The sequence below is a fragment of the Amblyomma americanum genome, chromosome 11 (assembly GCF_052857255.1).
Source record: "Amblyomma americanum isolate KBUSLIRL-KWMA chromosome 11, ASM5285725v1, whole genome shotgun sequence".
NCBI lineage: Eukaryota > Metazoa > Arthropoda > Arachnida > Ixodida > Ixodidae > Amblyomma > Amblyomma americanum.
In genome coordinates this window covers 22,982,342-23,009,774 of record NC_135507.1, presented here as the reverse complement: position 1 = coordinate 23,009,774, position 27,433 = coordinate 22,982,342, and the positions used below count along the sequence as shown (strand labels likewise).

The 27,433-nt window shown below is 54.1% G+C and overlaps 1 protein-coding gene across 1 annotated transcript in view; it reads right to left on the bottom strand.

The window, feature by feature from the left end:
- LOC144110970 (latrophilin Cirl-like) overlaps positions 1-27,433 on the bottom strand; it is a 285,442-nt gene that overhangs the window by 35,933 nt on the left and 222,076 nt on the right. Inside the window, 3 exon segments of the mRNA XM_077644042.1 lie at positions 3,913-4,037; positions 4,684-4,876; positions 10,378-10,422. Of these exon segments, the coding sequence (XP_077500168.1) occupies positions 3,913-4,037; positions 4,684-4,876; positions 10,378-10,422 (363 nt within the window).

The following is a 27,433-nucleotide window of genomic DNA, read 5'->3' as shown; positions in this document are numbered from 1 at the left end:
CTCGTTGCTAGGCGCGAAAACTCCGGGACCTCCTGCCGATCCGAGGCCGGCTTTCCCTCTCATCCTCTCGCCGCTTTTCCGATTCGGCGGCGAAAACAAGCAGAAGAGCCCTAGATGCGCGTTTGTGTGTGTACACATTACCTAAGAAGACGCGCCCTCTATGTAGGAAAGTACGAGAAGCGCCCTCTCGATGCCTTTTCCTCGCCGTTCGACGGCGGCTGGCGTTTGTACGCCTTCGGTCGCTGTTCCGAAAGGGGGCTAAAGGAAAGGATAGAGCCACAGCTGCACAGCGCAGCACGCGGGGCAACCAATGAAATAAAGAAAAGCTGATTGCCGAGGCCGGGAGGGGGGGGGGGGGGGGGGGGGGATTGAAAGAAGCGCCTGCGGTCGCAAGTCATCTCCTCAAAAGCGATGAATAATAAAGACAACAAAAAAATACGAGACACTATACGCCGCGTCGTCGTCGCGTCGTCGTCGAGAGATGATGGTTGAGACGACGACGAGGGGACCGTCGGCGACGTTCGGCACGCATAACACCGGCGGCCTCCTATAGGTTTCTTTCTTCACCGCCTTTCTCTTTTCTGTCTCTCTCTTTCTTCCGTCCGCGCATATATCTTTTTCTTCCATCCCCGCCATCGTCGCTCACATGCATGCATGCATGGACGAGAGGCAAAGGCCTCGGGGTGGGAACGGTTCCACCCCCCCCCCCCCCCTCTCTCTCTCTCTCTCTCTCTCTGAGATGGCTTTCCTCGGCCGCCCCACGGTTAGGCGCGCGCTGTGGGCGGCACGGTGTATGGAAGAACAGCGCCGGGAGTTATATCCCGTGATGGAGGAGCCGCTATACCACGCGGGCGTCCTCTATGAAGCCATAGGTTCCTCCCGGGCCAAGGCGGAAGGAACGCCACTGCATGCAAAGATAAAGAAACACAAAAACACAAAGGCCCGGCCGTCTGTTTTTGCCCGCTGAATAAGGCGTCAGGGAGAGGTGGCGGGACGCGGCCGAAATGCGCCTGGCTGCCGCGTGATCTGTGGGGGTGTGTGTGTCTGTGCGTGCTTCGTTGCCGCATGCAGCTGGCGGAATTGTCAATGTCTTTCTCTCTGGCGCGGCCGAGGCGATGAATCGGTCGTCGACACTTCGTTGCCGAGAGCGGATTTATGGACGGCCGAACAACGAACGCTCGCTCGCCGGGGCGGAGAGGCGCCGGCGGAACTCAATTCGGCCGATGGGGAAGGAACTTCCTCGCTGTACCAAACCGACATTGGGACGATGAGTGCTGGTACTGGCTCTAAGTCTCCGCACGGCGAAGCAGCGATGGAAAACTCGGAAAAACGTGTCTATGCAGCTTACAACATATCCTGGTTTGCTTTCCGCGTCAGTGCCACAGAATGCGCTATAAGTGCAACCAGACTACAGAGCGCACAGCTCTCTCGGGAGGGCTTAGGCGCAGCACAGTCCCCAGCGGCTTCCAAGACCGCGGGAGCGACTTGCGGGCCAGTGTGGGTATATACTGGGTCCTGACTGACAGATTTAAGGCAGAAGAGCCTGTACAAATCCGCGTCATGTCGTCAAGTGGGTTGACGGGGTCAGTGATGTAAGCAGACGGCTCCGTTGGTGATGCAGCCGGTTAGATCCAAGCAAGAGGATCTTGTACGACCGCGACAATACACGCCGCTGCAGGGTTTTTCACTGCGCCGCGCCTGTAGCCATTGTCAAGTTTAACGTTGATTAAGATGTCTGGTCAAAGTGATGACCTAGATTGTTCAGCACTTGAGCGTTTAATGACAGTGCATCGGATGTAGTAGACGCTGTCAATGATTTCACTGCTTCTCTCGAGTCCACTTCCAAACTGCACTTCCATTCGCGGCCACACTTGAGGAGATCCATTTCGATCGACGCTTCTAAACTCCCTTGGCATCGACCGCCTAACGTCGTCGTTCCTTAATGCGCCCTGCGTTTAAACCCTCCGCTGATTGACCCATCGAGTTAAAGCGACGACCGGCGGCAAGCCGACGATGCGCAAGGCGAAGGGGAGAAGAAGAGAGGAGGAGGGCTAACCAGAGCCCACACAGGCATGCACCGCTTGAAGGGGAGGGGGAGGGGGGGGAGGTCTGTCGAGGTGCGCAAGAATGCGTGTACAGCGCGCCTACGCAGGGAGGACTCGGCAGCGGCGTTCAAACCGCAAAGCTTAATGTCGACCAGAAAACTCGCCGGAATGCGATGGGGGGGGGGGGGGGGGGGGGGGGGATGTAGAACGAGCGCGCTAGTGGCGAAGAGAGGGGGGGGGGGGGGTTGAGGTTTAGTGCAACCCGACGTGTGGAACGAAGAAATGGCGTGGGAGATAGCATGCGCGGCGCCGGCTCGGGAGAATGAGAATTCGCGGGGCGCGCCTTCGATTAATCTCATCGGTCATTTCGAGAGAGAGAGAGAGAGAAGCAGCGGTTCCCGAAAGCCGCCCTTACGCCCACCCTTTTCCTCCAGCCTCTTTCCCTCGTCAGCTTTCGGAGCCGTGGACCCCGGTCGAACGAGCGAACGAAACTCTGGGGGAGTCGCGGCGCCGGTGGTTCATTTTCAACTCTCGAGGGTGGCGCGGGAAGGTGGGGGGGGGGGGGGTGTCGAGTGAGATTGGAAGGGAATGCCCCGGGCAGCACGCAGGTGGTGGGGGAGGAGTCTGTCGCGTTCGGCGCCGGCGACGTACAGTGAATGACATATAGAGCCCTTGCGCCTACAACCCTCGGACTCCTCGCCTTCGACCTCACGGCTCTCTCGTGTGTGTGCCGGGGGAGGGGGGGTCAGATTCCGCCAACGAAGACGCGTGTGCTCTGAGCATCGAACCAGGCCCGCACTCGAGAGCGCAGGCCGGGGGCACGCAGTGTAGAAGGGAGGGGTGGGGTTCCACGAGGGCTTTCTCAAGGGGTTCGGGAGCGCTTGGTCGCGGATCTCGCGTGCGCAGCTGTGGCCTCTGCCGAATGCCCGCTGGCGATCGAAGCCTCCGGATGGAGGGTCTAGAGCCGCTGGTCACTCAAGCCTCTTCCTCCTCCCCCTCACTGCTCCTCCCCCCCCCCCCCCCCCCTTCTTTGTCGGCTCTTTCTTTGCAGCAAAGGAGCAGAGCAAAGGTCAGCGATTGGGCGTCGCGTTCGATTCGGCGAGGTTCCTTCCCGGAAGAAGCAGGAGGCTGCGATCGCGTAGCGAGAACGTTCTTCCGCCCTGTGGGTCGATCTACTAAAGATTAATAATAATAATAATAATAACCCTATCTTCCCTCTGCGTGTGCAGAGTTGCTGATTAAATCAACATTAGGTTCTGAACGCCCTGGTCTCACGTATCCTGTCCATAGTTATAACCTTGAGTTTTGATATACAGTTGAACTTCGTTATAATAAAGTTGAAGGGGCCCGGCGATTACTTCGTTATAGTCGCAGCTTCGTTATAGCCCGTTTTGACCGAGCTTCCAACGGGAATCCTCATTCCTTCGTTATATCTATTATTTCGTTATAAACCGCTTCGTTATAGCGAGGCTCGACTGTCGAACGCTTTATAGCAGTCTAGGTCCACTGTGTTCATGTACTATCGCATACAAAAGTATCCAGGACGTGTGAACTGTCACTAAAGCTGATATCTCTGCTATCAGCCAGTGGCTCGAAAGCACGCCTGTGAAGGTGGAAGTCGCCCTCACGTGCTGTCAAATGTCATAGTAAGATGAAGTGTTCATTCATAGACGTGGGACCCGTGCGCCTAGATACATTTTTTTACCACCTGCAGGCTCCTGTCACCGACAGTACATGCAGAAACGGAGCTTGATTTAGCCTTTCGGCTCGAGAGGTGAAGAAAAGCTCGAGAGGTGTAAGTACCGGTGCGTCGGCAACGTGCGCGGGTTTGTCCGCTACGTTCGTCGAATCTCGCGCGTATCTTTGCTCTGTGCATCACACTTACCGAGTACACAGTGATACTGCATCTCCAGATACTTCAGCGTCCCTGGGCACGGGTCCCCGAACAGACTGCTGGAGACGTGCGTTCCGCAGCTTGACTTGTGTGCACACCTGAAACAGAGGTCGGGTTTGTGACGTATTGAAACGACATCTCGTCCGCTACGCTTTTGTAACACGCTGTTAAGCCACAAAGGACTAGAAGCGCTGCATGGAATTGGGTTTGCTCAACCATCCGTCCCCTCAAAAAGCAAGCATTAATTCCACGGGTCGTAACTGTAATAACAGATGTCACCCACAGGTAGCCTCCCCACGGACTTACCGCGCATTTTTACCGATTCCTGGATTAGATTGCAGCAAAAATACTATACTCTGTCAAAAAGTTCGCTCGCATATGAGCCAATAGAGTTATAGCATAGTGGTATCCGCTACCGCGATGCGCTTCACGCGGGGAGCCGCTGCGTACGCGCTGATTGGTCCAGACGCAGCAGACGAGCACGTGGCGCCATCTGGTGCCCTCGGGACGTTCTGCTCACGCGCAGTGGCGCCTCGCGGAAGCGGGTCGCGCTATGCTATCTCTCTCTCATATCTCCCCTTTACAACCCGTCCCTTCTGGTCGGGTTATGCTGGAGTTATACTCGAGTAGATACGGTACATTATGCAAGTGCTTCGCGGTTGCATGCAGACGCCCTCAAGGGGTGGGTGTCAGCACCTGCCCCGTCCGCTGTTTTGTTTTTGTTTTTTCCTTCCCTCCGCTCACCTGTCCTGCATGATGAGGAACGACTTGTAGGACATGCAGTTGACGCTCCAATCGAGTCGGCCGAAGTCGTTGCAGATGCCGATGCTGAGGCGGCCGTAGTTGGCGCGAACCAGGTGGATCTGGTAGTTCTCCGGGCACGAGATGTTCAGCTCTCGTCCCTCGCACGTGTACTCGGTCGTGTAGCGGATGCGCTCTGCGCCAAAAGAGGAGACAGATAGATAGATGAGCCGAGGTATGTTACGCCCACAAGTCGGTTGCAACAGAAGCACGCGTCCGTCACGAGCAAGAAAAAAAAGGAAAGAAAAGCGGCCATTCGTTAATGCTCGTTTGCAAACAGGCATGCCGCAGACGTCAGGCGTTAGAGGAATTGGAGCGCTTTTACCGTAACGCACGCGAGACTAGAGTTTGAAATCTAGGAAAGTGTTGTGCTGCGACCACGGTTTCCCGGGGCTCTGGGCGCAATAGACAGAGGCGCCATCTGTGAGGTCTGGCAACACCTATCGTTGAAGGTGTGAAAGGCCGTGAGTACTCCATTCTTCTGTAAAAGGTCGCGCGACAAATTATAGGCTTGTAAATTTAGAAAAAATAAAATAAATAAAAGCGCAGTGCTACATCTTAAAGCACACATATGCAGTGGTTTCCGCACATGCTATGCATTCTGGGAGAAATTACGGTTACGAACGAGGCGATAAGCAACAGGGAACACAACTTTACGGAACCATCCTTCTCCTGCCTTTAGGCCTAAGAACCACCTCCCCCTAAATAAACGTATACCTTCACTCACTCACAGCACCGAATTAAATAAGTTCACGTCACACTGAGAGCTCAACAGACGGGGCCAACTCCGAGTCGACCCCCATACAGGTGCACTCTCGGCCTGCTTGCTTCATCGCTCGTAATCTAGTTCAAATCAAGGCGCACACAAAACAGCTCCAAACCTGTGGAAGAGCGATTCTCTACCGCTACGCACCAGCCGTCTCTCTCTTCTCTTAATTAACGCCGACAGGTCGTACCGTTGCTCAATCTGCGACGATTGTCGCCGCATCGCACCGCGTCGGCACTTTCGCCTTCGTCTCGGCGTCCATCACGACCTCCCGAAGATCCTTGGACGCGATTGCGGCAATCGAGCAGCCCGTATGAGGAGGAGCGCTCCGCTCCAGCCTCGTTGGGTTGTAATTACGCTACGGGATTCCACTTGGCGCCGCACTCCGCAACAGACCGTCCCTTCCTTTCTGCTCGTGATGATGGCGCGAGGAGTTGTGCTTTTGTACAGCATTGCGTTGCTCGGCGCTAGCTCACGAGAGCCGAGCCAGCAACGGGCGCTCCGCTATACGGACGCTGCGGAACGTGTAATGATGGCCCACTTACAGCCGGCCTGTCTGAAACCCGTGCAACGCCGTGCTTTAGCTACGCGGCTGTGTGTTCATGCAAGCGCGTGGCGGGCATTAATGTCCGAAATTCGGCTATTAGTGTCGGCGTCATTTGGCAACGCAGCGTTTGCGTTGCTGGACACACACTTGGCGAATCATATTCAACCTCACGCTTCGCCTTGCCTCGTGGAAATGTTTGTTCGCCTTCGCCGATGATATATGCGCCATCCATACTCCACAATTAAATTTCACGTTAGTAAGGTCGAATGAACAACCCGTTTCAGGAATATACGATTTTGCGAAGGTTTGCGGCGCCGTGTATTGGCTTGCAAGTCTACACCGCACGGGAATTACACGCACATTTCCAGCCTTGCACTCGCGACTTAAAGCCGTGCTGTATCTTCCACAGCACTGCACGGTTCTTTCTGCATTGTGCAGAGTTGGAGCAGCAGGCTGACTCTGCGGCGCCACTCACTTGCATACAGCACAGAACAGAGCAGTCCGAGAAGTTGGCCCGGCTAGCGGGATTAGCTGCAAGGCCGTGGTTCGTTCTCCTCAGTCGGTTTCCGTTACAACGTCCCCCCACCACCCTATATACTGACCCCTCCTCGGATAGCAGAACTAGACCGCCATTCCTCATACATTACTGCTGCGTCGGTGAATACGATGATTGTGATTCAATCAACATAACCGCGCCTTCGGGACGCCATTGCGTGCTATAGCTCCGTTCCGTGGAAGCTGCGAACGATCGGATGGAGTGCAAACTTGATTTCCTTCTGCCGGCCTGTTCAACAGCGCAGCGGAAGCAGATAGCGCAAGGGCTAGGCGGAAGCCAAAGCGCGGTCGGAACTGATCACGATGTATACGCGATCGCTGAAAGCCCCCCCTCCCGACTTCCTGAGCATTGTTACGTCATGAGGCGTAACGTATGGTGTCCTGTTTCTCGTGTATGTGGGACGCATAAGCTGGGAAACCCTCACTTATCTCGCTGCGAACCATCCGGTCGCGAAGCGGCGCCGCGCAGGTATATACACAAAGTAAGTCACGTGAACGCCAAACAGGCGACTAGAAAACGCTCGGAACTCACGCGATCTAATGGCCGCGTCATCGCTCTGGCTTTTTATTGAAGAGCGGCCAGAATCGCATTCCTCACATCCACTTGTCTGGCATAGTCGTCACTGGTACGTCCTCCAACTGCTTCGCTTTGAGCAACCACTCGTGGATTGTTTCTAGGTCAGCTTCTGTCCGCCTTTTCTCGGTGGCTTGCTTAAACGAAGAAAAAAAAAATAAACACGCGTTATTTATAGAAAGCATAGTACGAAAGGCCGCGAGGCCTTAAAAAAGGCTGGAGGCCTCAAGGTTTAACATTCCTTTCCGAAGTTTTGACGTGTTCTTCTTCACGTGGTCTTCCTCGTTCAATTGCGCGTCTACGTTCCGGGCCACGCGTCGAAGACGCCACCGACCGCCAGAGGCGCTCGCCAAGCGTGACAACTTGACCCCTTGTCGAATGCCTCCTTCGGAGCCGCTTCCTGCCTCCACTGCAGCTCCCCGCTAAGGCTGTCTTCTGCGAGCGCCGCAGCATTAGGGTGCTCATTGAAATCCGGTTGGTACGCGCGCGTCAGCCGACATCTCCTATCTTCGGCACTCAAAAGCAAGAGAGAAATAAAACCGCAGCTGCTGCCACCACTGGCGAAGTTTGACGAGAGCAGACCGTGCACTCGCTCTGCTGTTTCTGCCTCTGTCGTCGTCATGGTTGCCTCTGCCCGCTCTTGACAGGTTTACCCACGCCGACCGACCAACCGACCGACTGTGAACAACGCGGTCGCCCAGCGGGTGGCTTCTGAGTGGCGGCCACCGTTTGCGGAGCGGACCGCCAGCCGGCGCTTCTTCCTCAAAAAGCCGTTCGACCCGCGCGCACGGGTTGTTGCGTCCATTGGCCGTGTGTACAAGGAATGAAAACCGTGTCGGGTCGTCCTGTTTGTCTCGAATTGAGAGAGACCGGTTGGCCCGGCCCCGTCGTCGTTTTGTGTTCGAGGACGACGCGCGGTTTAGAGACAATGAAAGGGGTGAACAGCCCCCCCTCCTTTATTCGTCGTGAGTGGCGGCGTCTGTTGTTGTTCCAGACCGCTTCGAACGGCGCGCGCCAAGCAGACGAGCATGTCCGAGTATCGAGGTCACATCGAAGCGCGCGCCCGCTGTCTGCGCGCGTCTTGCTTGCCGCGCTTGCCACAGTGACAGGGCGACCCCTCGCGAGGAGTCCAGGGCGATTACGGTGCCCGGCCTCGATCGCGTTATCCGCACTCACTACTTAACGGCGCGCACAGCTCGCTGTGCCTTCACTAATTGTCGGGGGCTTCGCCGAGAGCGGGGGGCTTCGTGACTTGGGCACCAGTGTTGTCCTAGACGTCGGCACGGCTTCGCGTTGGAGCTACGGTTGATGACCCCGACCGTCTGCTTGTAAGGTTATGCAAGCGCTCTTTTCACCTCTATGCATAGCGGAGAGACCCGAGTGGGTGCCGAGAAAGCAAAAAAAAAAGTGCATGTCGTGCGTACAGCAGCCAGACTTGGGCTCTCTTGGTATCACGATCACGGTGGTTTGTCACGACTTGCGGAAAGGCTAGGCGGACTTGCTATAGCGGCTCGCGGAAGTGAACGAGTATTTTCGTCTACCTCCTTAAAACAAGAGTAGGCTTTCTTGAGCAGCGCAGTCACGTGATCGGAACGGAAACAGTCTGCAAGAAGGTCTCCTCCTGAACGTTAAGATCAGCGCTCTTCCTGTTCTGAGTGCATCTACCCGGACACCTACGTCACCGCACCCGAAAACACAGGCGTCAGATCTAAGCGCAATAGAAGAAAGTTTTACACTATATTGCCTATAACCCACACCGCGTGCCAGCCATTGCGTTAGTATACAGCTCCATCCCCAAGTATAAGAGAGCTTCGCAAAGCGTAATTGCTGCGCGACCGCCAATTTCGCTTCTCTCTAGCTTCTCAATGTTGCCTGGTTTTAGAACCTTTTATACTTTGAAAAAAAGGTCGCGGCGACGCAGGGTAAAGCACGCCACATAAGCCCTGTTCGATAAGGGGGCCGACGGTTCGACGCCGCGTCCTGCCTGCGGTACCCCTTAACTATAAAACCATGCTGCGCTGTAAAGGCACTGAGATTTGACGTCAGCTGACCGGGATTCAAGAAGGTCCTCCCACGTACTATATGAACGCCACTCACGCCACAAGACGGCGCTCGATACGCTGGCAACGTCCATGACGCGCTGGGATACGTCCACGCACCATCGGCGTCCCGCACAAGTTCTGCGAATGTTGCCTTGGATGTCGAACAGCTGCCTCACGTAATGAAGGCGCTTCGCTCGGTTGTCGTGACTGGCCACGGACGCTTAGTTGCAATCATTAACCGTTCTTACAACGCGCCACACATTTGCAACTCGCAGGCCCAACTATTGCAACCTGACGCCGGTTGAGCAGCCTCTACAGTGCTGCACAGTTCTGAGCCGCACACGTTTCTAGCCCGCACCACGGCGCTGATGTCGGGTGCGCGAAGCGTCAGTGCCATCGCTACCACAAGTGCTAGCAGCAGAAACAACAACATCACCGACAGCATCAAGTTGGATGACGGGATGAAAGGGGGCTCCCGTGCTGCCGCACAGCGGTGGGGCGCGCGCGCGACGTTTTCGCTAATTGTTAAAGTCATTAGGAACTTCAGGCGCCCGACGAACTCTCGCTTCCCCACAGCGCACATAGGCGCATCCACCGCGCCCGCTAGATGGCGCGCGCGCGGGCAAAGTCGTGTCGAGGTAGGGAGAGGCGTCTGGCTCGCACCGTCGTCTGCTCATCACGTTTACTATACACATGCGGGAAACACGTCAATCGAACGTGTTCGCTTGCCTAAAGCGCGCTCCCTCACAAAGCAACGCAACACAGACGCATGCACAACACGTGCGCATCAAATGCAAGTAAATGCAGACACAAGAAGCGCCCGCCCTCTGCCATCGTGCAGAAAAGCTCCCGCGCCTTTGTAAATGACCCCCGACAAGCGGCTTCCATGCGGACGTAGCAGTGGTAATACAGGGACGTGGTCGAGAAAAAAAAAAGCTTCCAAAAGGTTAGTACAACAGCGTAGCGTAAGGTGAGACAGACATAAAGGCAGAAACTTGGGTTAGAGCACTTCAGAGGATGCACCCGAATTCCCTCCCGCGTTCCAGGCAATGGAACGAAGTAGAAAGAAAGTTGTTAGGCACGACAGGATGAGGGGAAATGAAAGCGGAGAAAATGAGCAAACAAAGGTAAAAAAAACGCTGGGTGTCTTTACCTCTGCTCAACTGGGGTGGCCTTATCGAATAGTTGGGTAGGGAAACTGAAACAAATGAAACAGAAGAAAAAAAACGGGGAAAACAGACCGTGAGACGAGGGTTCTGTAATACAATTCAACAAAAGCACACACATACACAAACAGACAACTAAAAAAAAGGAAACACACTGGCTGAGTACTATAAACCTTAACGAAGTACATGAAGTCAGATCATTAGCATGCAAGCACGTATCCTTTTGTACGCAAGTTTGGGGGATGGGTAACAAGTGAACTCTAAAACACAAAGTGCGGCTCACCCCCTGCGGTGCCTTCGCGTCGTTTCGACAACTACGTGCTCAACAGGCCTCGCTGCGTGTTCGTCTGGCGTGTCGTTTCGTAGTAGCGTCGCTGCAATGTTACACTTCGTGTGCTTCCAGCCAAACTTTATACAAAGTAGGCTTACCGCGTGACTCGCAGGCGGTCGGCTGAAGTTGGGCGACGACAGTTGGCCACTGCAGCCATTAATCAACGCGTGTGATTTGTATATGGGGAAAAGAGCTTCGAGCTCGTCACTGCTAAACGAAAAAAAAAAAGAGCGCGAGATGGACTGCGCCTAACCAGCTGCTGTCTTCATTGCGCAGATTTAATTACACGAATGCGAGCAAACTGCTCTGTTTCGTTGCTATTCGAACTCGACTGCAGAGAGGCTGAGGCACCGGAGTTTCAGCGCATATCCGATCCGCCTTTTTCAAGCGGCCGATCTGCGCATGCGCGATAAAACAACCAGTCAGTTCTTACTGCGCATGCGCACTTCATTCTGTTGACAGATTCAGGCGATAGATGGCGGCAGCTGTCAAGTATACAATTCCTGCTGCGCAGGCACAGTTGACGCCTCGTGGAAGCTTATATCGCCTGCGTCTCTCACACGCTTTTGTTTTGAGCTATAGTTTTCACCCACTCCCCAGAGGGAGCCACACCTTGTGAAAAAAGCTGATTGCGAAACACACTTTTCAAGCAAACAGCTCAGAGCTGTCCGTAGAAAAACAGAAACACGCAAGGACAAAACAAGCCATTTTTGACGACAATCCAGGCAATAAACGCAAGGGAAAAAAGTATGTAAGCAGAACAAGCATTCACCTTACTATACTTACTTCATGGGACAATATATCTTTTTTTGCCCTAATGGCTTAAATTGCTCTTCCATTTGAGTCTCGCTTGAGCGCGTTCTACGCCTCACATGGCCGCCGATATTTCTTCTAAAATGCTCGCCAGAATGCCAAACAGCACTCGGCTGGTGAAATAAAAACATCGCTAGGCTCTGCCACGTTACAATCGAAGCTGTTCAAAAAAAAAAAAAAGCTGAAAGATAGCACACAAGACCGCTAGAGGTATGTGTGTGGCTGGAGTCTGACAGCAAATACTAGACGTATGGAAAGTTATATCCGCCTTAACGCACATCTGTACGCTTCAAATCGACACGCTCCTCTGGCACGTAGGCAACAAACACACCAAAGATAATCCAGCGGAAGGCAGTTCGAACAGCGCGTCAGTTGCGAGCGACGCATTTCGTATGCTACAATTTCTTAGCGGGCAACAAACGCACAAAAAACGGGTCCTTATTTACACCTTCAACCTCATCTTTGAAACCGGGCAGCAGTGTATGTGTTCCGTGTGTCCCAGAGAGAATATGTCAGGTAACCGACGTCTTACAAGCCGGTCACAGTGAGGCACAGTAAGTACAGTATGCGAGATAAGGAACACCCGCGGCAAACGTATCGGACAGGCACGTGACGGGTCCCTGATAAGCACGTTCCTCAACAGCAACCATTCTTCACTTCTTCCCAGTACCTCAACACGGGAGGAGTGGGAGGGTGATGGGGGCTGCTCTAATTGCCAGCTGCGTCAACCGCCCTCTTAGTAGAGAGCCCTGCTGACGACTATAGAGTCTCGCGAAGTAGAGAACGCTCCTCAAGACTACTTATTTCCTCCCTGCAAAGCTTGACACCGGTGAGACGCGCGTGACGTCGGCAGAGCTGAGTGATCTGTATATCTACACAGATCTGTATGGCCAGTGATGCCTTCAACTGCACTCAGCACGGCGACGGCAGAGGCAGGTGCGTTCTACGCTATCACTGCATCAACATCACCGAGCTGACACTTGGAACTAAACACACGGCGGGACGACGCAACAGGGGTGTACAAAACGTATCACGAATTGGTGACGGCCATCTCCAGGCATAATGCGGGAGCGGCATAAGTTCAGTGAGGCCCCAAGACGACAGTTCCAGGTTGCGGAGGGATGCTAATAGGTGGCGTGCGTGTAAGAAAGAAAGGGTAAGAGATAGAACAAGAAAGGCGCTTGACGAGCGCGCGGCACACACCACGCATTCGAGGTGCGAAAGGCGCGCGCCCAGCCATCGATCAGCCAGCAAGGCAGGCGCTGCTCGGGCTCTCGCTTGCGGGCTTTGGAAAAAAGTGGGCCACACCGGGCCTGGTGTTACGGCGTGCATGCGGCCGCCGAGTATGCCACGGCTTGAGGCGGGGGAGGAGTCCGGAGAGAAGTTGCACCCGATTTGAGAGCGATACGAAGAAGGTCGCTCGTTGCGCTCTTGAACGGGCCCGCACAGCCGCGACTTCAGGAGGAAGCTTTTAGGCGAGCATATAGATCGCGGTCAGCGCCACGCCAGTGTCCGAGATGCCGACAGCCGTGCGGAGCTCTGTCGGCGCATGGGTTCCTTACTAACGCCAAGGTGTCTTTGTTTCGAGCCTACTCCGACAGACAGTCACACTTAACCTATAGCACTGTTCAGGTGCTTTGCTCACTGTGTTGTTGCAGTCGCCGCGGTGGTTTAGTGGTTATGACGCTTGGCTGCTGACCCGAAAGACGTGGGTTCGATCCCGGCCGCGGCGGTCGCATTTCGACGGAGGCGAAATGCTAGAGGCCCGTGTACTGTGCGATGGCAGTGCACGTTAAAGAACCCCTGGTGGTCGAAATTCTTGGAGCCCTCCACTACGGCGTCCCTCGTCGGCTCAGTCGCTCTGGCACGTTAAACGCCATAAGATCTAAATCACTATATAGTTGCAAATGAGGTCACTTTGACGTCCACTAATAAGTGCGACACACGTGGAATTGATATCGTGGTACAGTACCAATATGTCAGCGCTGCATCTGTAGTCGTATCAAAGAAGGGAAGCTGAGTTTTTGCACGATGCATCGGGCCAATAACTTGAAATAAAAATTTTAGTAGTCACTGCAACGTCAAGGGCCGTTTGTCCTTCCCCTGCTCCTTTCTGCGGCAGCACCCAAAGAACGCACTTAACAAGGAATTCTCGGTTGCGGGGGCTTCACACCTTCGTGTATTCAGCAACATTGCCAGTAATCGTCGCGACGCCACTCCAGCTGAACAATTTGTCTACCAATGCCACACCCGCGTGTATAGGGTGAGATAAAAGCCCGGTCATCCCAGGGATCACCGTTACATTTCCCAGGGCCACAGTTCCTGGCACAGTACCGAAAGCGAAAGGGCACAACAGACTCGACAGGCGCGGGCGGACGGCCGGCCGGCATTCCAGAGAAGGTCCCCCCCTAGCATCCCACGGAGTAAGCGGATCGTTTCTCCCTGTTCCCACAGCTTGTAGGACGAAGTGCCGATTGTGCTTACACTCCGCGCCTGACCCACAACGCGCTTCGCGGGCGGACAATGCGCAATTGTTGAGGCCCGAGCGGCCAGGAAAAAAAAAAACCGATCGCACGGCTGTTTATCCACTTTGCCCCCTTCCTCTTTCCCTCTCCCTTTCTTAGCGCGGGAGAAAACCCTCGCCATCTTTTCCGAGATCGAAAGCCCTGGCAGGTCGATGGCTGCGTGCGGGTAGCCGTTAGTAGAGCCCGCGCATTGCATCGCGAGCAGTTGGGAACGCGGTCACCCAGCGGCTCGGGAGAAACAAGCCGGTAGTGGGAGGGGCGAGAAAAAGGCTTTTGGATTCGAACGAGGGGCCGTGTGCGCGCGTCGACTGGCATAAATCTCGATCGCATTGTTTGCGCGCGGGTGTGGGATAAATCACTGTGAGCACCCCTGGTTGGCGTCGAACTTCGGTGCCGCCATTGCGTTGTCCGGAAACCGCGCTCGCGTGAGGCTATCAACTCCGGCCTGAAACAGCCTGCAGACTATTCTGAGCAGAGGATTTTGTAGAACACCAACCAGGTTTTACCCCGCCGCGGTGGCTCAGTGGTTAGAGCGCTCGGCTACTGATAATAATAATAATAATAATTGGTTTTTGGGGAAAGGAAGTGGCGTAGTATCTGTCTCATATATCTTTGGACACCTGAACCGCGCCGTAAGGGAAGGGATAAAGGAGGGAGTGAAAGAAGAAAGGAAGAAAGAGGTGCCGTAGTGGAGGGCTCCGGAATAATTTCGACCACCTGGGGATCTTTAACGTTCGCTGACATCGCACAGCACACGGGCGCCTTAGCGTTTTTCCTCCATAAAAACGCAGCCGCCGCGGTCGGGTTCAAACCCGGGAACTCCGGATCAGTAGTCGAGCGCCCTAACCACTGAGCCACCGCGGCGGGGGCTACTGATACGGAGTTCCCGGGTTTCGAACCCGGCTGCTGCATTTTTATGGAGGCAAAACGCTAAGGCGCCCGTGTGCTGTGCGATGTCAGTGCACGTTATAAAGATTCCCAGGTGGTCGAAATTATTCCGGAGCCCTCCACTACGACATCTCTTCCTTTCTTTCTTCTTTCGCTCCCTTCTTTAGCCCTTCCCTTACGGCGCGGTTCAGGTGTCCAAAGATATATGAGACAGATACTGCGCCATTTCCTTTCCACAAAAACCAATTACTGCTGCCAACCTGGTTTTACACTGACAGTAGGATCAGGGACTTTCTTTGAAGTAATCGGCATCTCAGTGTCACTTGGGTACTGAGGCAACTTCATTCGGGTGGACCGGAAACACTCGCTATCTCTAATGTGGTCTGTGGTGGACACGTGACTCGGGGGCGGGGGGGGGGGGGATATAGCTCTTCGGTCATTAGTTTGGCGGTCGTTCGGCTACTTTCACGGTCCTTTTAAACTCGTGGAACGCCGCTGAAAGGTCTACGAATCACGGACACACGGTGCTTTCTTTGCTGTGCACAAAAACTTGCTGATGCCACTGTCAACTGTCTTTTCTCCATGAGGCTCGTCAGCATTCGTCTTTGATGGTCGTGGACAACGCGCACGAAATGTTTTGCGGAGACGCTTGGATTTCTGGACGATACGACAGTCTTTTGACTTTGCAATGTAACGACCTAATAAGGGTCGTATAACTTCGAGTTCAGGCTCAGCACTTTTCTTGGCCGCTGTTAAGGAAAGACAGCGGGCTGCCCCTTTCGGAAACGCAGACGTTGCGGAACCAGCGTCCGAGGAGGCCTCCTTTCACAAACTGTTACGGCGAGCAGTCGGAAACGGCCCGTAAAGGAAATATGGGTGGTAGAAAAAACAAGAAAAAAAACAGTGGCGTTCCCGGAGACAGTCATGGGAACATAAATCCACGCGTTCCGAATGGCGCACACACGGCCAAGACCGATAAGGAAATGGGGGGGGGGGGGGGGGGGGGGGGCAAAGGCCGGCGGCGACATGCGAATAAAAGGGGGTAGCACACACTGACGCCAAGAACTTACCGGGAATCGAAAGTTGCGAGAGAAAAAAAAAGACAAAGGATTGGAAGCGCGGGTGGCGGCTGCAGCAGCGCGCACTCTCCTGAGGAGTCAGTCGGTCGCGCTCTTACGGCTCATTTCCTGGCGCGCCTTGGCTAAGCCGGAAATTAATGGGCGGAGAGTAGAGCGCGAAAGAGAATGCGGACTCAGTCGGAGGAACTACCGCACGGGGGGCGAAGCGAAGGCTCGCGTTTCTGGGAACGCGATAGGCCCGCCGCACCTCTCGGGCGGCGCTGCTATCGCGAGGAGCAATCAGCAGCCGCGCGGCGAAGTTCACGAAGACGGAGGAGCGTATGCCTCCTAAGACGTCGTCGACTCCGACCGGCCTTCGCCGGAGACAAAGAAGGGGGTGAAAAAAAAAAGAGAAAAGACGAATGAAAGATGGAGAGAGAATGAAAAGAAGGGTGCGCCCGGCACGCAGCGATTCGGAAGTGGCGAATTAGCAGGGAATCTCGAACACCCGCGATCTTTCAGTGGAGCAGGAAGCGAGGCCTATCTCCGCCGTCGCCCGGTGATCATCACTCCGGCGAGCTGTTCCCGAACGGAGGGTGGGAAAGCAATTCACGAACGATAAAACTCGCTCCTGTGTGCTCCTCGCTGCGTGCTTAGCGGCACACGTCACCGCTCCTCGCACAAGCTTATTCCATTCCATTAATCCGTTGCTGACGGGCGCTGCTTACGTGTGGGCGTTAGCTATAGGTGCATGACGCAGTCGCCTCCGGTACATTGAGCGGTGGATAAAAAGTTTAGGCCTGCCTTAGACATATTTCTTTTCGGGAGCAAAGCTTTCCTGAAGTGAACTTCGCAGTAAAATAAGAAGCAAAAGCTAGAAAAAAACCTAAACGACGCAAAGAGACTGCTTGTAGGAAGCCCGAGCCCTAACTCGGTTTGTTAGAACAAACTGGACTGCCTGAATATCGGGCTATCGATATGACCGTTTGTTATCTGCAGGCGTTCCGCCTCCCGTACAATTTCCGGAAACCCTGCCGTCTTAAGAGCTCGCAGCTACCCGGAACAAACGAAGGTGAACTTTGGAGATGAACGCAGTGTGATTACTATAGCACGAGAACTGGGCTCCGTAAATTTGTTCAGAGAAATGTTTTCCGTCATTCGCACGTCGTTCACACTGCACTGTATATATAATGCATTTATCGCGGTATTAGAGTTCCTTTGAAGTGCCCGCTTCGTCGCAAACACAATTCACTTCAACGGTGCCGACGGTAATAAGTCAATGGCTTGGCTTGACTTGACAGCGGTCCGTGTGAACCGCGCTTCAGAACACAGTGCCTCTCCGAACTTCCCAGGACGAGCCTCTCTGTTTGTTGCAGCAGCCGCGTAGGGGCGCTGCGCGCAATTTCGGTGTGCCCGGGACAAACACTGGCTCCGATCGAGATAAGATCAACAAATAGCGGACGGGGAACGCTTAGCTGTGGCTGAACGTACACGCGGGCCCTCAGTGAGCAACGAACGACCGCGACTAATTCGGGCGATAAACAAAATCGGCTGACTCGTCCGCCTGCGCGCAGAGCCGAGCCAAGCTGCTGGCCAAGCCAGGGAGAGAGTGGCTTCGTGGGCAAACACCCAGGATGCCCCCCCCGCGCCCATCACCCATTCTTAGGGTTCCCACGTGTGTTTCGTACCACGTCAGCAGGCACAACGTTACGCTTGTAGCTTGCGCAAGCAGTGCTGGTAATTGTTTGGCTCTTTCTTCTTTAACTACAGCACGAAGGCGACCACGAACTTAACGAGATAAATATTCAATGTTAGCTTCAATGCTCGCTATGTCGTCCGAACACGAAAGTTTCCGAACAGCTGGAGGGGGAAGACAGTTGACATAGTCGAGTTGGCTTAGAGAAACTATAAACAAAACCACAGCTGGAGTTTGTAGCTACAATCCATCGCGCATAAACACAGATGTCGGCGCACAATTGGATAACTCGTTAAAACGCTGTTGTGGTTGCTTTTTAACGCGCGCGCGTGTGGGGGAAGCTGCGAGTACGCCGCACTTCCATTTTACATTGTTGCTACGTTTGTACGCACAATTCACACGTCGGCGTAGCCAAACACATCGCCGATACAAGAGCTTTCCCAGGAAACTAGGGGCCAGCAAACATACGCAGGAAAAAATATTGCACAAAGTATGTACTCGACAAGGAGACGGCACCGTGCGGCGCGAAAAATTCTCGTCGTCAAGAGGGCTTGTGAACGCATTCAAACTGCCAGCTTTTTTCTTCAGGCTCAGGGGACACCAATGGAAGTGAAAATGAAAAAGATTCACATAAAAGTGCACCCCCCCCCCCCCCCCCCCCCCCCAAGCCTCCTTCTCCAAGCAACGCACTAGAGGATACAGGAATAACATCCGTCTCTCGGCTCCTCTGGACAAATTCGTCGAGAAATGCGCCGCTGCCGCGTGTGTACACACAGACGAGGACACACACGTCGAGACCGAAGTGCCAAATTTAAAAAAGACGAGTGAAAATAAAAGCAAACTCCAAGGCGCAAACGCGAGTTAAAGTTTGCCTGTTTTCAGAGCGCGCGCGCGCTCACAGAGAAAGCGTGACAGGCCGGGACCAGACGAGGCCCGGCGACGTCCCGCGGCGGACGTGACAGCCGGGTGGGGTCCTGATGCGCCACGAGAGGACGCTCGAAATGTTGAACTTGATCTTGAGCGCGTTCGCGAGAATGGCAACACAGAAGAGAGGGGGAGCACTGGCCGATCTCCCTTATCCCAGAGCCTGCCTGAAGGCACACTCCCGACTCCGCCCTTCTCCGACAGAGGGAGCCACGGATTTTTGACACGACGCGCTGCAGCTGCCCCCTCGAACGCATGTGTATACAGGGCGGGATAACGCAGCGTGCGAGGAGACGCGACGTCTGCGTTTGATCGAATGCAAACGTTGGTCCTCACGCGAGAGCCATTCTGGCGATCCCTGGATCGTAGCATCCCCGATTTTGCCTGAATTTTTTTTTTTTTTCATTCTTTGTAGCGAACCTGCGGGGCAGTGCCACTTCCCAATACCGGAGCCGACGCGACGTCATTCACTATGCGGTTCGGAACGAAAAAAAAATAATAATAAAATAAAGCTCGCATGCGGAATTGAATAAACGAATAGAATGCAAACTGTGAACCTGACTAGTGATGGACACGAAGTTCCCGGAGATAACATCAGAGCTATATAGGAACGGCCGTGAAAGAAACAAAGCCGGCCGGAACCGAATCAAGTCGCACGTATGACCCGGCGGGCTCAGTGACGACATAGGGGAAACATTTTCCGAGTTTGTTCTGACCGAACAACATCCATCATATATTGCGAAACGCGCCTGCCAGCTCAGTATACACACGAAAGTAGGAACCGGCGGTTGTGTTAGCGTGACCTCAAGAGGTGGCATACCGTGACATACATGTTCCTTTCTACCAGGAAGCGGCCATGGAAACAATAAATCTTTCCATAAACAGCTTGGCTGTAGTCCACCTCATCCACATTATTATTCCTGTCAGGGACCAGCGGCAAAGGCGCGGAAACGTGATAACTAAAGCTCCTCCTAGCCGCGCCAAACGGTCTCGCCGCTTTAAGCGAGAAATATTATCTCGAGCAGCCAACAGGTAACAAGTACAAGGTTTTGTACGGCGCGTGAAGTTCATAAAAGAGCCTCCGCTCGATTTGCAAGGCAAATTTCTGCATACAGGTATGTCGGAACCGATCCACGCGCCACCAGTTCGCGAGTTTGCGGCGCATGGCATCTATAGAAAGGTTGAAGAGAATACAAAGAAAGGGGGAGGCAGCCGTCGGTCACTATCTAACGAGCCAGCGGCAACCCGTCGACGGAGAACAGCGCGTCGTTTCGAAGTGTATACGCGAACGGATGAGTGTGCACAGGTCCCCTCAGCCACGCTTGATTGTCCCGTTGCGAGGAGCGTCTTTCGAAAAAATCTAATTGCCGCGCACGCGACGACACGGCTCGTCGTGGACTGGTTAAAGATAGAACCCGGGGAACACAACGATAGAAAACAAAATAAAACGATAGTGGCTGTGTGGCGACAGGTGAGGCGTCGTCGGCGCTCGAGCAGAAAAGACGTCGCCACACGTCCCCCTTTGTTTGAGGCACGGGCCAGGCGCCTTCGTTGGCGCAGCCGGCGTCGATGCCTGGCCGTCTGCGCGGCGGCTAATTGCTTGCGAGCCGATGCACGATCCGAGGAACGAGCGTTCGGCGCCGGTTCCCTGTAGAACAGTGCAGCGCTGCGGGGGCTATACGAGCCAAGCCGAGGCGCCTACACCCATTGGATTTGTGCAGCATTCGGCAACGTTCATGAAATACATTTCATTACTATATATCTTCATTACTTTCGGTCCGAATATAGTCGAACCTCGTTATAACGAAACTGTTTACAACGAACACGAAGGGATGACGATTCCCCTTGTAAGGTCGGTCAACACGGGCTATAACGAAGCTACGGCTATAACGAAGTAATCGCCGGGCCCCTTCAGCTTTGTTATAATGAGCCTAACCTCGTTATAAGAAGACGGTGTATAGCGAAATCATCATTCCTTCGTTATATCCATTATTTCGTTATACCGAGCCGAACCTCGCTATAACGAAATAATGGGTATAACGAGGGGAATGACAATTCCCCTTGGAAGCTCGGTTAACACAGGCTACAACGAAGCTACGGTTATAACGAAGCAATCGCCGGGCCCCCTTCAACTTTGTTATAATGAGCCTAACCTCGTTATAACAAGACGGTGTATAGCGAAATAATCATTCCTTCGTTATACACAATATTTCGTTATAAACCGTTTCGTTATAACGAGCCGAACCTAGCTATAACGAAATAATGGGTATAACGAGGGGAATGACAATTCCCCTAGGAAAACTCGGTCAACGTAGGCTATAACGAAACTAAGGCTACAACGAAGTACTCGCTGGCCTCCTTCAAGTTCGTTATAACGAGGTTCAACTAGCACGTTTAAAAAACGTGCGCTCGTCTCCCCGACTGGCAGAAAGAAGCTCGCGAACCACTGCACAGCTCTACAGCGAGACGGCGCCACAGACCCGAGACTGGCTCCGCGCGTGCGCGCCATCGGCGGACGGTTGAGTCTTCCGGTCGCATTCCGAGCGCGTGCGGCTTGCAAAGGTTCGGTTCGCTAAAAGCCAGCCACGGCGCCGACTCGTACCTCGTTCACGCGTGCGCTCATTTGCATTCGTCGATGGAGAAGCAACCTCGTTCTTCTTCGCCAGAGGTCGCCGCGGTTCAAGAGGTGCGATTAGAAAAATGACGCCGCTAGGGGGGGAGGTAAACGACTCGGGGACTCGTCCCTCGTGTGTGTGTGCAGCGCCTATCAACGGGCTTGTTGTACAGCCGCAGGTCCACCCTTCTTTTCCTCCGGCCTTGTCGGCCTTGCGTATTGATCGCTGCGTCGTGCTGCGCGGCGACTCCGAAGCATCGCATTCGTATATGTATAATGCGCCGAGCGCGCTCATTGAGCGGCCGATCTTCTTCGGCGATAAATTGAGTCTGGAGGCCACTGAGACGCTTGTATAGCATGCACGTATAATCCTGAATGCGAAGCCAGTTCGATTTTTTTTAAATTTTTCTCGAATGTTTTTTTTATTTTTTGAAGCTAGTCCCGGCCTGCCCGCGAGGTCGTTCCGCTGACCCGATCAGAGAATTATCGATAAGGGGCGTGGGAGCGAAGAAATCGATGCCGGCGCGTTGAACAAAACCTGCATTTCGAAACCGCGGCACGGAAAGCCCCGTTTACTCGAGTCCGCGGCTACAGGGTTCACTTTTGAAGTTTGGGAAGACAAATCCGACTCGTCGACTCGATGGTCGGCCACGCACGAAACATAGCATGTGAGGACAAACAACCAGCGCTGAACTACAGAGACATACATTATAAAGAAAGCGGCGGACGTGCGATGCACACTGGAACATCTCGTTCGCGGTATAGGATTTTGTTTCTGGGCACCGCAACGAAAGATGACTGCGTTGACAATTCAACGCGAGATCTACACTGAAGCGGGCAAGGAAAGGGTTGGACGGCATCCTTCCGTTCGCTATACCGCAAAAGCTGTGTTTATTCATTACGGAGTCACGCCTCGTAGAAGGGGGCCAATCCAGGTACAACGGAGCGAGTCTAGATAGCATCGCAAGCCATATGCACAGATCGGGGTCGTTCTCTACGGAGAGGTTTGCCGCTCCGTGTAGCGTGACGAACCGTAGCGTTCGGGGCAGTGAGATTGTAAAGGAAGGGAGGGCGCATCTTAAAATCTGGGCCTTTGCAGTTCGGACGCTTTGTTGCGCATGCCTTCCGGCATTAAGGAAGCGGAGCAGAAAAGAGGGCGGCAAGAATGAAATAACACGCGCGGCTCGTGTTTAACGAGCCGAGGCCGCGTGCATAGTTTTTGTGGTGACCTTGGGAATACGGCCCAGAGCCGCGCCGTAAAACATCTCAGTTGTATCCTGTTTTTATTTTTCTCAGACATGTCGTTATAGGGGATTCGCACAGCTCCGTGTTTATGCACCGAATATCTCTTAATAGGAAGGCGCGAGTCAGCGGATGAGAAAAACGCGGCCTTGTGGGGGCAGTCTCAGAACACGCGCTGGAGTTGTAACGGCGCGGCGGGAGAGGGAAGGCCGTTCCGCCGGGTGATTCATTCCCTGGCGGCTTTGGCCTTGTATACGGAGACACTTGTTCCTTCCAGGAGAATGATTCGGCACGGAGGCACCTGGCTGTAGCAACGTGGGGCGACGCGACATGCGGTCATTTCCACCATAAAACAAAAAAAAGAAACAGGAGCCACGCCACATATGATGCAACAAGACCAGTTACGCAAGACGTGTTCTTGACATTCTTAAGGGACGAAGTCTATAAGGTGTGTGTATAGACCTATCCGTCGCCCAAGAAAAGACGACTACAATGAAAAATACATGAACAGCGACTCCAGGAGCTGCCCGGTCAGCGGCGAAGTATCAGGTACCTGCGTAAAAAAGTAAAACTGTTCAGGGGCACACGCAATCTGCACCGACCGCGTCTATAGATGCAGTGCTGCTGTTTCTGCGCGGCGAACGGAAGCCCCCACCTTATCTAATCTCGCGTCCACTCCGTCACCAGAGCAGCTCCCTGTCACTGCTGGAGCCAATTCCCAAGCCCACTGCATCATTCAAAAACACACACCGCAGAGGGAGACAGCGACAGAAGTCGGCAGCGCCGGTGAGACAAGGTCTCGGCTGACCCCCGACAACGCGCATGCCTGAAACCTATCGAACTACTACCTTGTTCGATCCCCCCCTCGTCCCCTGCTCTCGGTTTCAGGTACAAGGCGCATTTCACGAGCGATTAGCTGCTCGCGTGTATACCACAGCAAACGGAGCGACAACGCCTGCTTTTAGCCAGACTCTCCGTATCATTGCCAGAGCCCGCGACGCCCCGGCCTCGCCTCGCGGGGCTGTCCGGACGAATTGGCGCTCGCTTCATCGGCTTCTCTTAATACGCCGTCGGGGCCACGCGCGCCGCCCTGCGGTCAGGCGTCCCCGGCTTCGTGAGTCGGATGCCGCGTTCCAGCGACTAATCTGTCGCGAACTGGAAGCAAGAAAACAAAGCCGCCGAGGCCGACCGACCGACCGACCGACACGCCATTAACATATCAGTGCGCCCTCGGCCCGGCCCACTTCTCGCTACGAAGCAATCGTTGGAAAGAAAAACAAAGTTTCGATTATCAAGCTTGCTGAGGGAGTGGTGAATAGTTTGTGACGTGATGTTACACGGGAAAACGAGCGCGAATAAATGACTGGGTTTCGTTACACGTATACGTGGAACGAGCGTTGTTTTGTGTGTCTGTCCTTCGGGTACCGATCGAGGTGACGCAATGCCAATTGGTCTTTCCCAATCGGCGCCTACGGGCACGCGACACGGGCGCACTGGTTGGTTGTCTTAATGGCCGCGGTCCCGCACGCGCGATAGGTGACCGCGGCCGCTAGGAAAGATGTGGCACGCGATGCAGCTGTTTCTTAACGATTGAGGCACGCTATTAAGGCCCCCAGGAAATGAGTGACATTAATCTAGCGGGACTTGCAACTGCTACACTCTAAGCTGCTACCCTCTAAACAGAAAGGGGCGTAAATGCAGTAAACTGCCCACTACTACACTCCCTTTAATAAACAGGAGTGCGCTAGAAGACATCTTACCCTCCTCTTACTCCTATGTAGGCGTATTCGTGCGCAGACTGTAGTAATCCAAACTGAACTGAATGAAAGTAATCCACCGAAATGCGACAGCCATGGCCGGGATTGTTAGTCACGGGGATGACATTTCTGTTAACCTTCGTTTCAAGCCACCGCAACTTCTCATTCTATAGCCGACAGCCAGAAGTTCACGTCACGCTAACATCAGATAAAGTGTCAACTTGACTAGCCGCATCTGACCAGCCTTTCCAGTATAGACTGTCTCGTTCCTGGCAACCAGAGGGTGGGACACTATATTTTCAGGTTCCAGCCTACAGATCGCAGTATCAATTCATTTCATGATTCCACAATTCCTCTAAATTTCTCGTTCAATGGCATACACTATACCTTCGCAGAAACACTTCCCAACAATGCAGACCCCGCCGAAACCTCGTTCAGTCCCCCAGCAGTTGTGTACACGCATTTGAAAGTTCGCTCTCAGCTCACCTTGCATAATAAATAAGCGCGCGGCCGAGCGCTTCGACCAAAAGCCGTTACGTTTCCCACGTCCCCCGCACAGCCACCTCCACTGCAGCACAGCCGAATCGGCAGCCTTACTTCCAGCTGACCGCACCGCTCTCTATAGCTCGGCGCGCGCTCGAGCTTAATATGCATGCGCCGCCTGTCGCCTCGGTTATTCCGCCGTCGCGCCCCGGGGGCTCGCCAGAAGGAACCCGGCCAGCCAGCAACACGCGCATTTAGACACCGGGGCGCCCCCCCTCCCCAATAGCGGCGGCTGCGAGCGTCACGACGCTGCGGAGTCAAGCGCGAAATTGCAGCCGAGATTGCGAGCAACCCGGTGCCCCGGTGTCTCGCGCGTGCGTGTGCGCGCCGCCAGCCTTTAGGCTTCCTCGACGATGCGAGCTAGCTAGCTAGCGCAGCCGCCTCCGACTCGCGTCGTAATATGTGATGCGCGCGCAAGCGCTATCGTGGTCGGAGAAGAAGACGACCGCGTGCTTTGCCTGCTAACACGGAGACCTCGTTTTCTGTTTGCCTTTTCTTTCTTCTTCTGCGAGACGCCGCCGCTCGCAATGAGAACGCCGGAGCGGAAGCGAGCGCAGCTCGGCAAGTAGCGAGCAGGGTATGCCGTAGTCCCCCTCAGTCCCTTCCCCGAGTCTCCTCTTCCTAGTGCGGCACAGAAAGAACCAAGCAGAAAGAATAAGAAGAAAAAAAGACGCATATCACTGCGGCCACTCTCATCCTGCACTTCTGACGCACGTTTGGCCTTAAAGCGCGCTTCTGCGGCTTCGTGGCCGGGCTGGCCCCTCTTTTCTGTGCCCCATTCATTTCTGCCTTTTTCCGCCCCGCTGGGAAGAAGAAGCGCGTATGCAAGAGACGCGTTAACGCGGCGGGGGAGGTTAATGATAAGCGGTTCCGCGGCTCGAGCGGTGCTGCGCTGGGCTTCGCGCAGGCATGCGGCCCGTTCTCGTGTGTGCCGTGGCGGCGGCGGCGGGCCGGTGTTTGAGAAAGAAGCACTTCCTTGACACACTTCGCGGGCCCGTAAGATGGCGCCGAAGGCTCTTCCGGCGAGCGGGAAGGGGGGACTCATACGCTACCTGCTTAGCTCAGAGCGATTGTGACTGTGGGAAACCTTCTGCGGGGATGGCCGAACGCGCGTTCCGAAAAAAAAAATACTGAAAGAACCGCTCCTTCGCCCGCAAGAGTGACGGTTGACGTCCCGCGAGAAGACGGGCTCGGGCTGTCTGCGCATGCGCCACACGCGCGCGCGTCCTTCTTCCTTGTGTTAGGGCCGCTACGCGAGAGCTTCTTAACAATGGACGCGGAGGTGTCATTTTTTTTTCATGCTCCTTTGTTTTTGCTTTTTGTGTGGGGTAAAGAAACGACGGGACGCGTACGCTAATCGCCGGGTGGGATAGCTGTGTCTGGCGCCGATTGTTGCGTCTTATGCGGGGAGGCTGAATAAAACGTGACACGCGTGTTACCTTCGCCCGTCGCCTCCATGAGGCCGCGCCCGTCGAAACTCCTTTTGAAAAAACGCGCGCGGTCGGCAACGGAGTGTGTTACGAGGCCGGGGGCCCGCCTAAACAACCCAACCCCCGCGTTACGGTTTACACGCTTTGTAGCAGACGCTACGAAGCTTCGGGCGAAACGCTGTCTGAGCACTGTTGGAATGCACTACAGACGGATACAACTAAAGAACAAAACGGTTTTTTCCCTTCAAAGGACCCACATCCAGCCAATGGCGTCGGCCGATTCTAACGACCCTGCTAGCGAGACAATGCAGAGAGGGGACTATAACTGACCATGGAGGGGCAGAAGTATCCTCTTTCATCTGCCACTCCCTGCATTGTCACGCCAGCAGGGTCACGAGAATCGGCCGACGCCATTGGCTGGAAATGGGTCCTCTGACGGGGAAAACGTCTTCGTTCTTCAGTTGTATCCGACTACCGCAGCGGGCTCTTTGAGCCTATGCGCCATTGACGTGCAGAAACAATAGACGCTGAGTGCAGGCAATATATGTACCAAATGATGCGAAGAGAAAAAAAACGCTTTGGTGTTAAACATTTGGTGTTCACCATTTGTTATGTCGCTCACGTCTATTACTGTATCGCACTGATTCATCTCTTTCTCGATTAACTGTAACACGGTAGCAACGATTCATTGTAAACGCAACTCGAATGCGGTGTGCATCTGATGCTGTCGGCGTGACTATTTTTAAATGGCCCTATTTCATTAACGCCAGTCACAGCTGATGACTAGTAATAGAAATTAAAACAAAGTAAACAGCCGTTTATTTTTATTTTTTTTTTATCTTGAGAGCCGCTTTCATTACTTCAACAAGCAGCTCATCCGGCTCAGCGTTATAAACGGGAAGCACTCGTGACCTGCTACATTTGAGTACATTCTATCGTGGGCAGTACATGTATACCAACGTCCGTTTGCTATCAGTCTTCTTTTGAAACCATGTAGCTGCGCGCAGACATCATCTCAACGAGAACTTCTTTATTCTTTTTCGTCAAAAGCGTTCTCGAGTGTCCTTTCCACCAGGGGGGCCTCATCCTCTGAGGGCCGCCGCAAACGTTGCAACAACAGCGCTGTCATGTAGCTCTGCAAACATTCGTGACTTGGCGGCCTCGTTCCCCAGGGGGAAAAAAAAAAAGTTGAAAAAAAAAATAACCCCACTCGAAGTCTGCT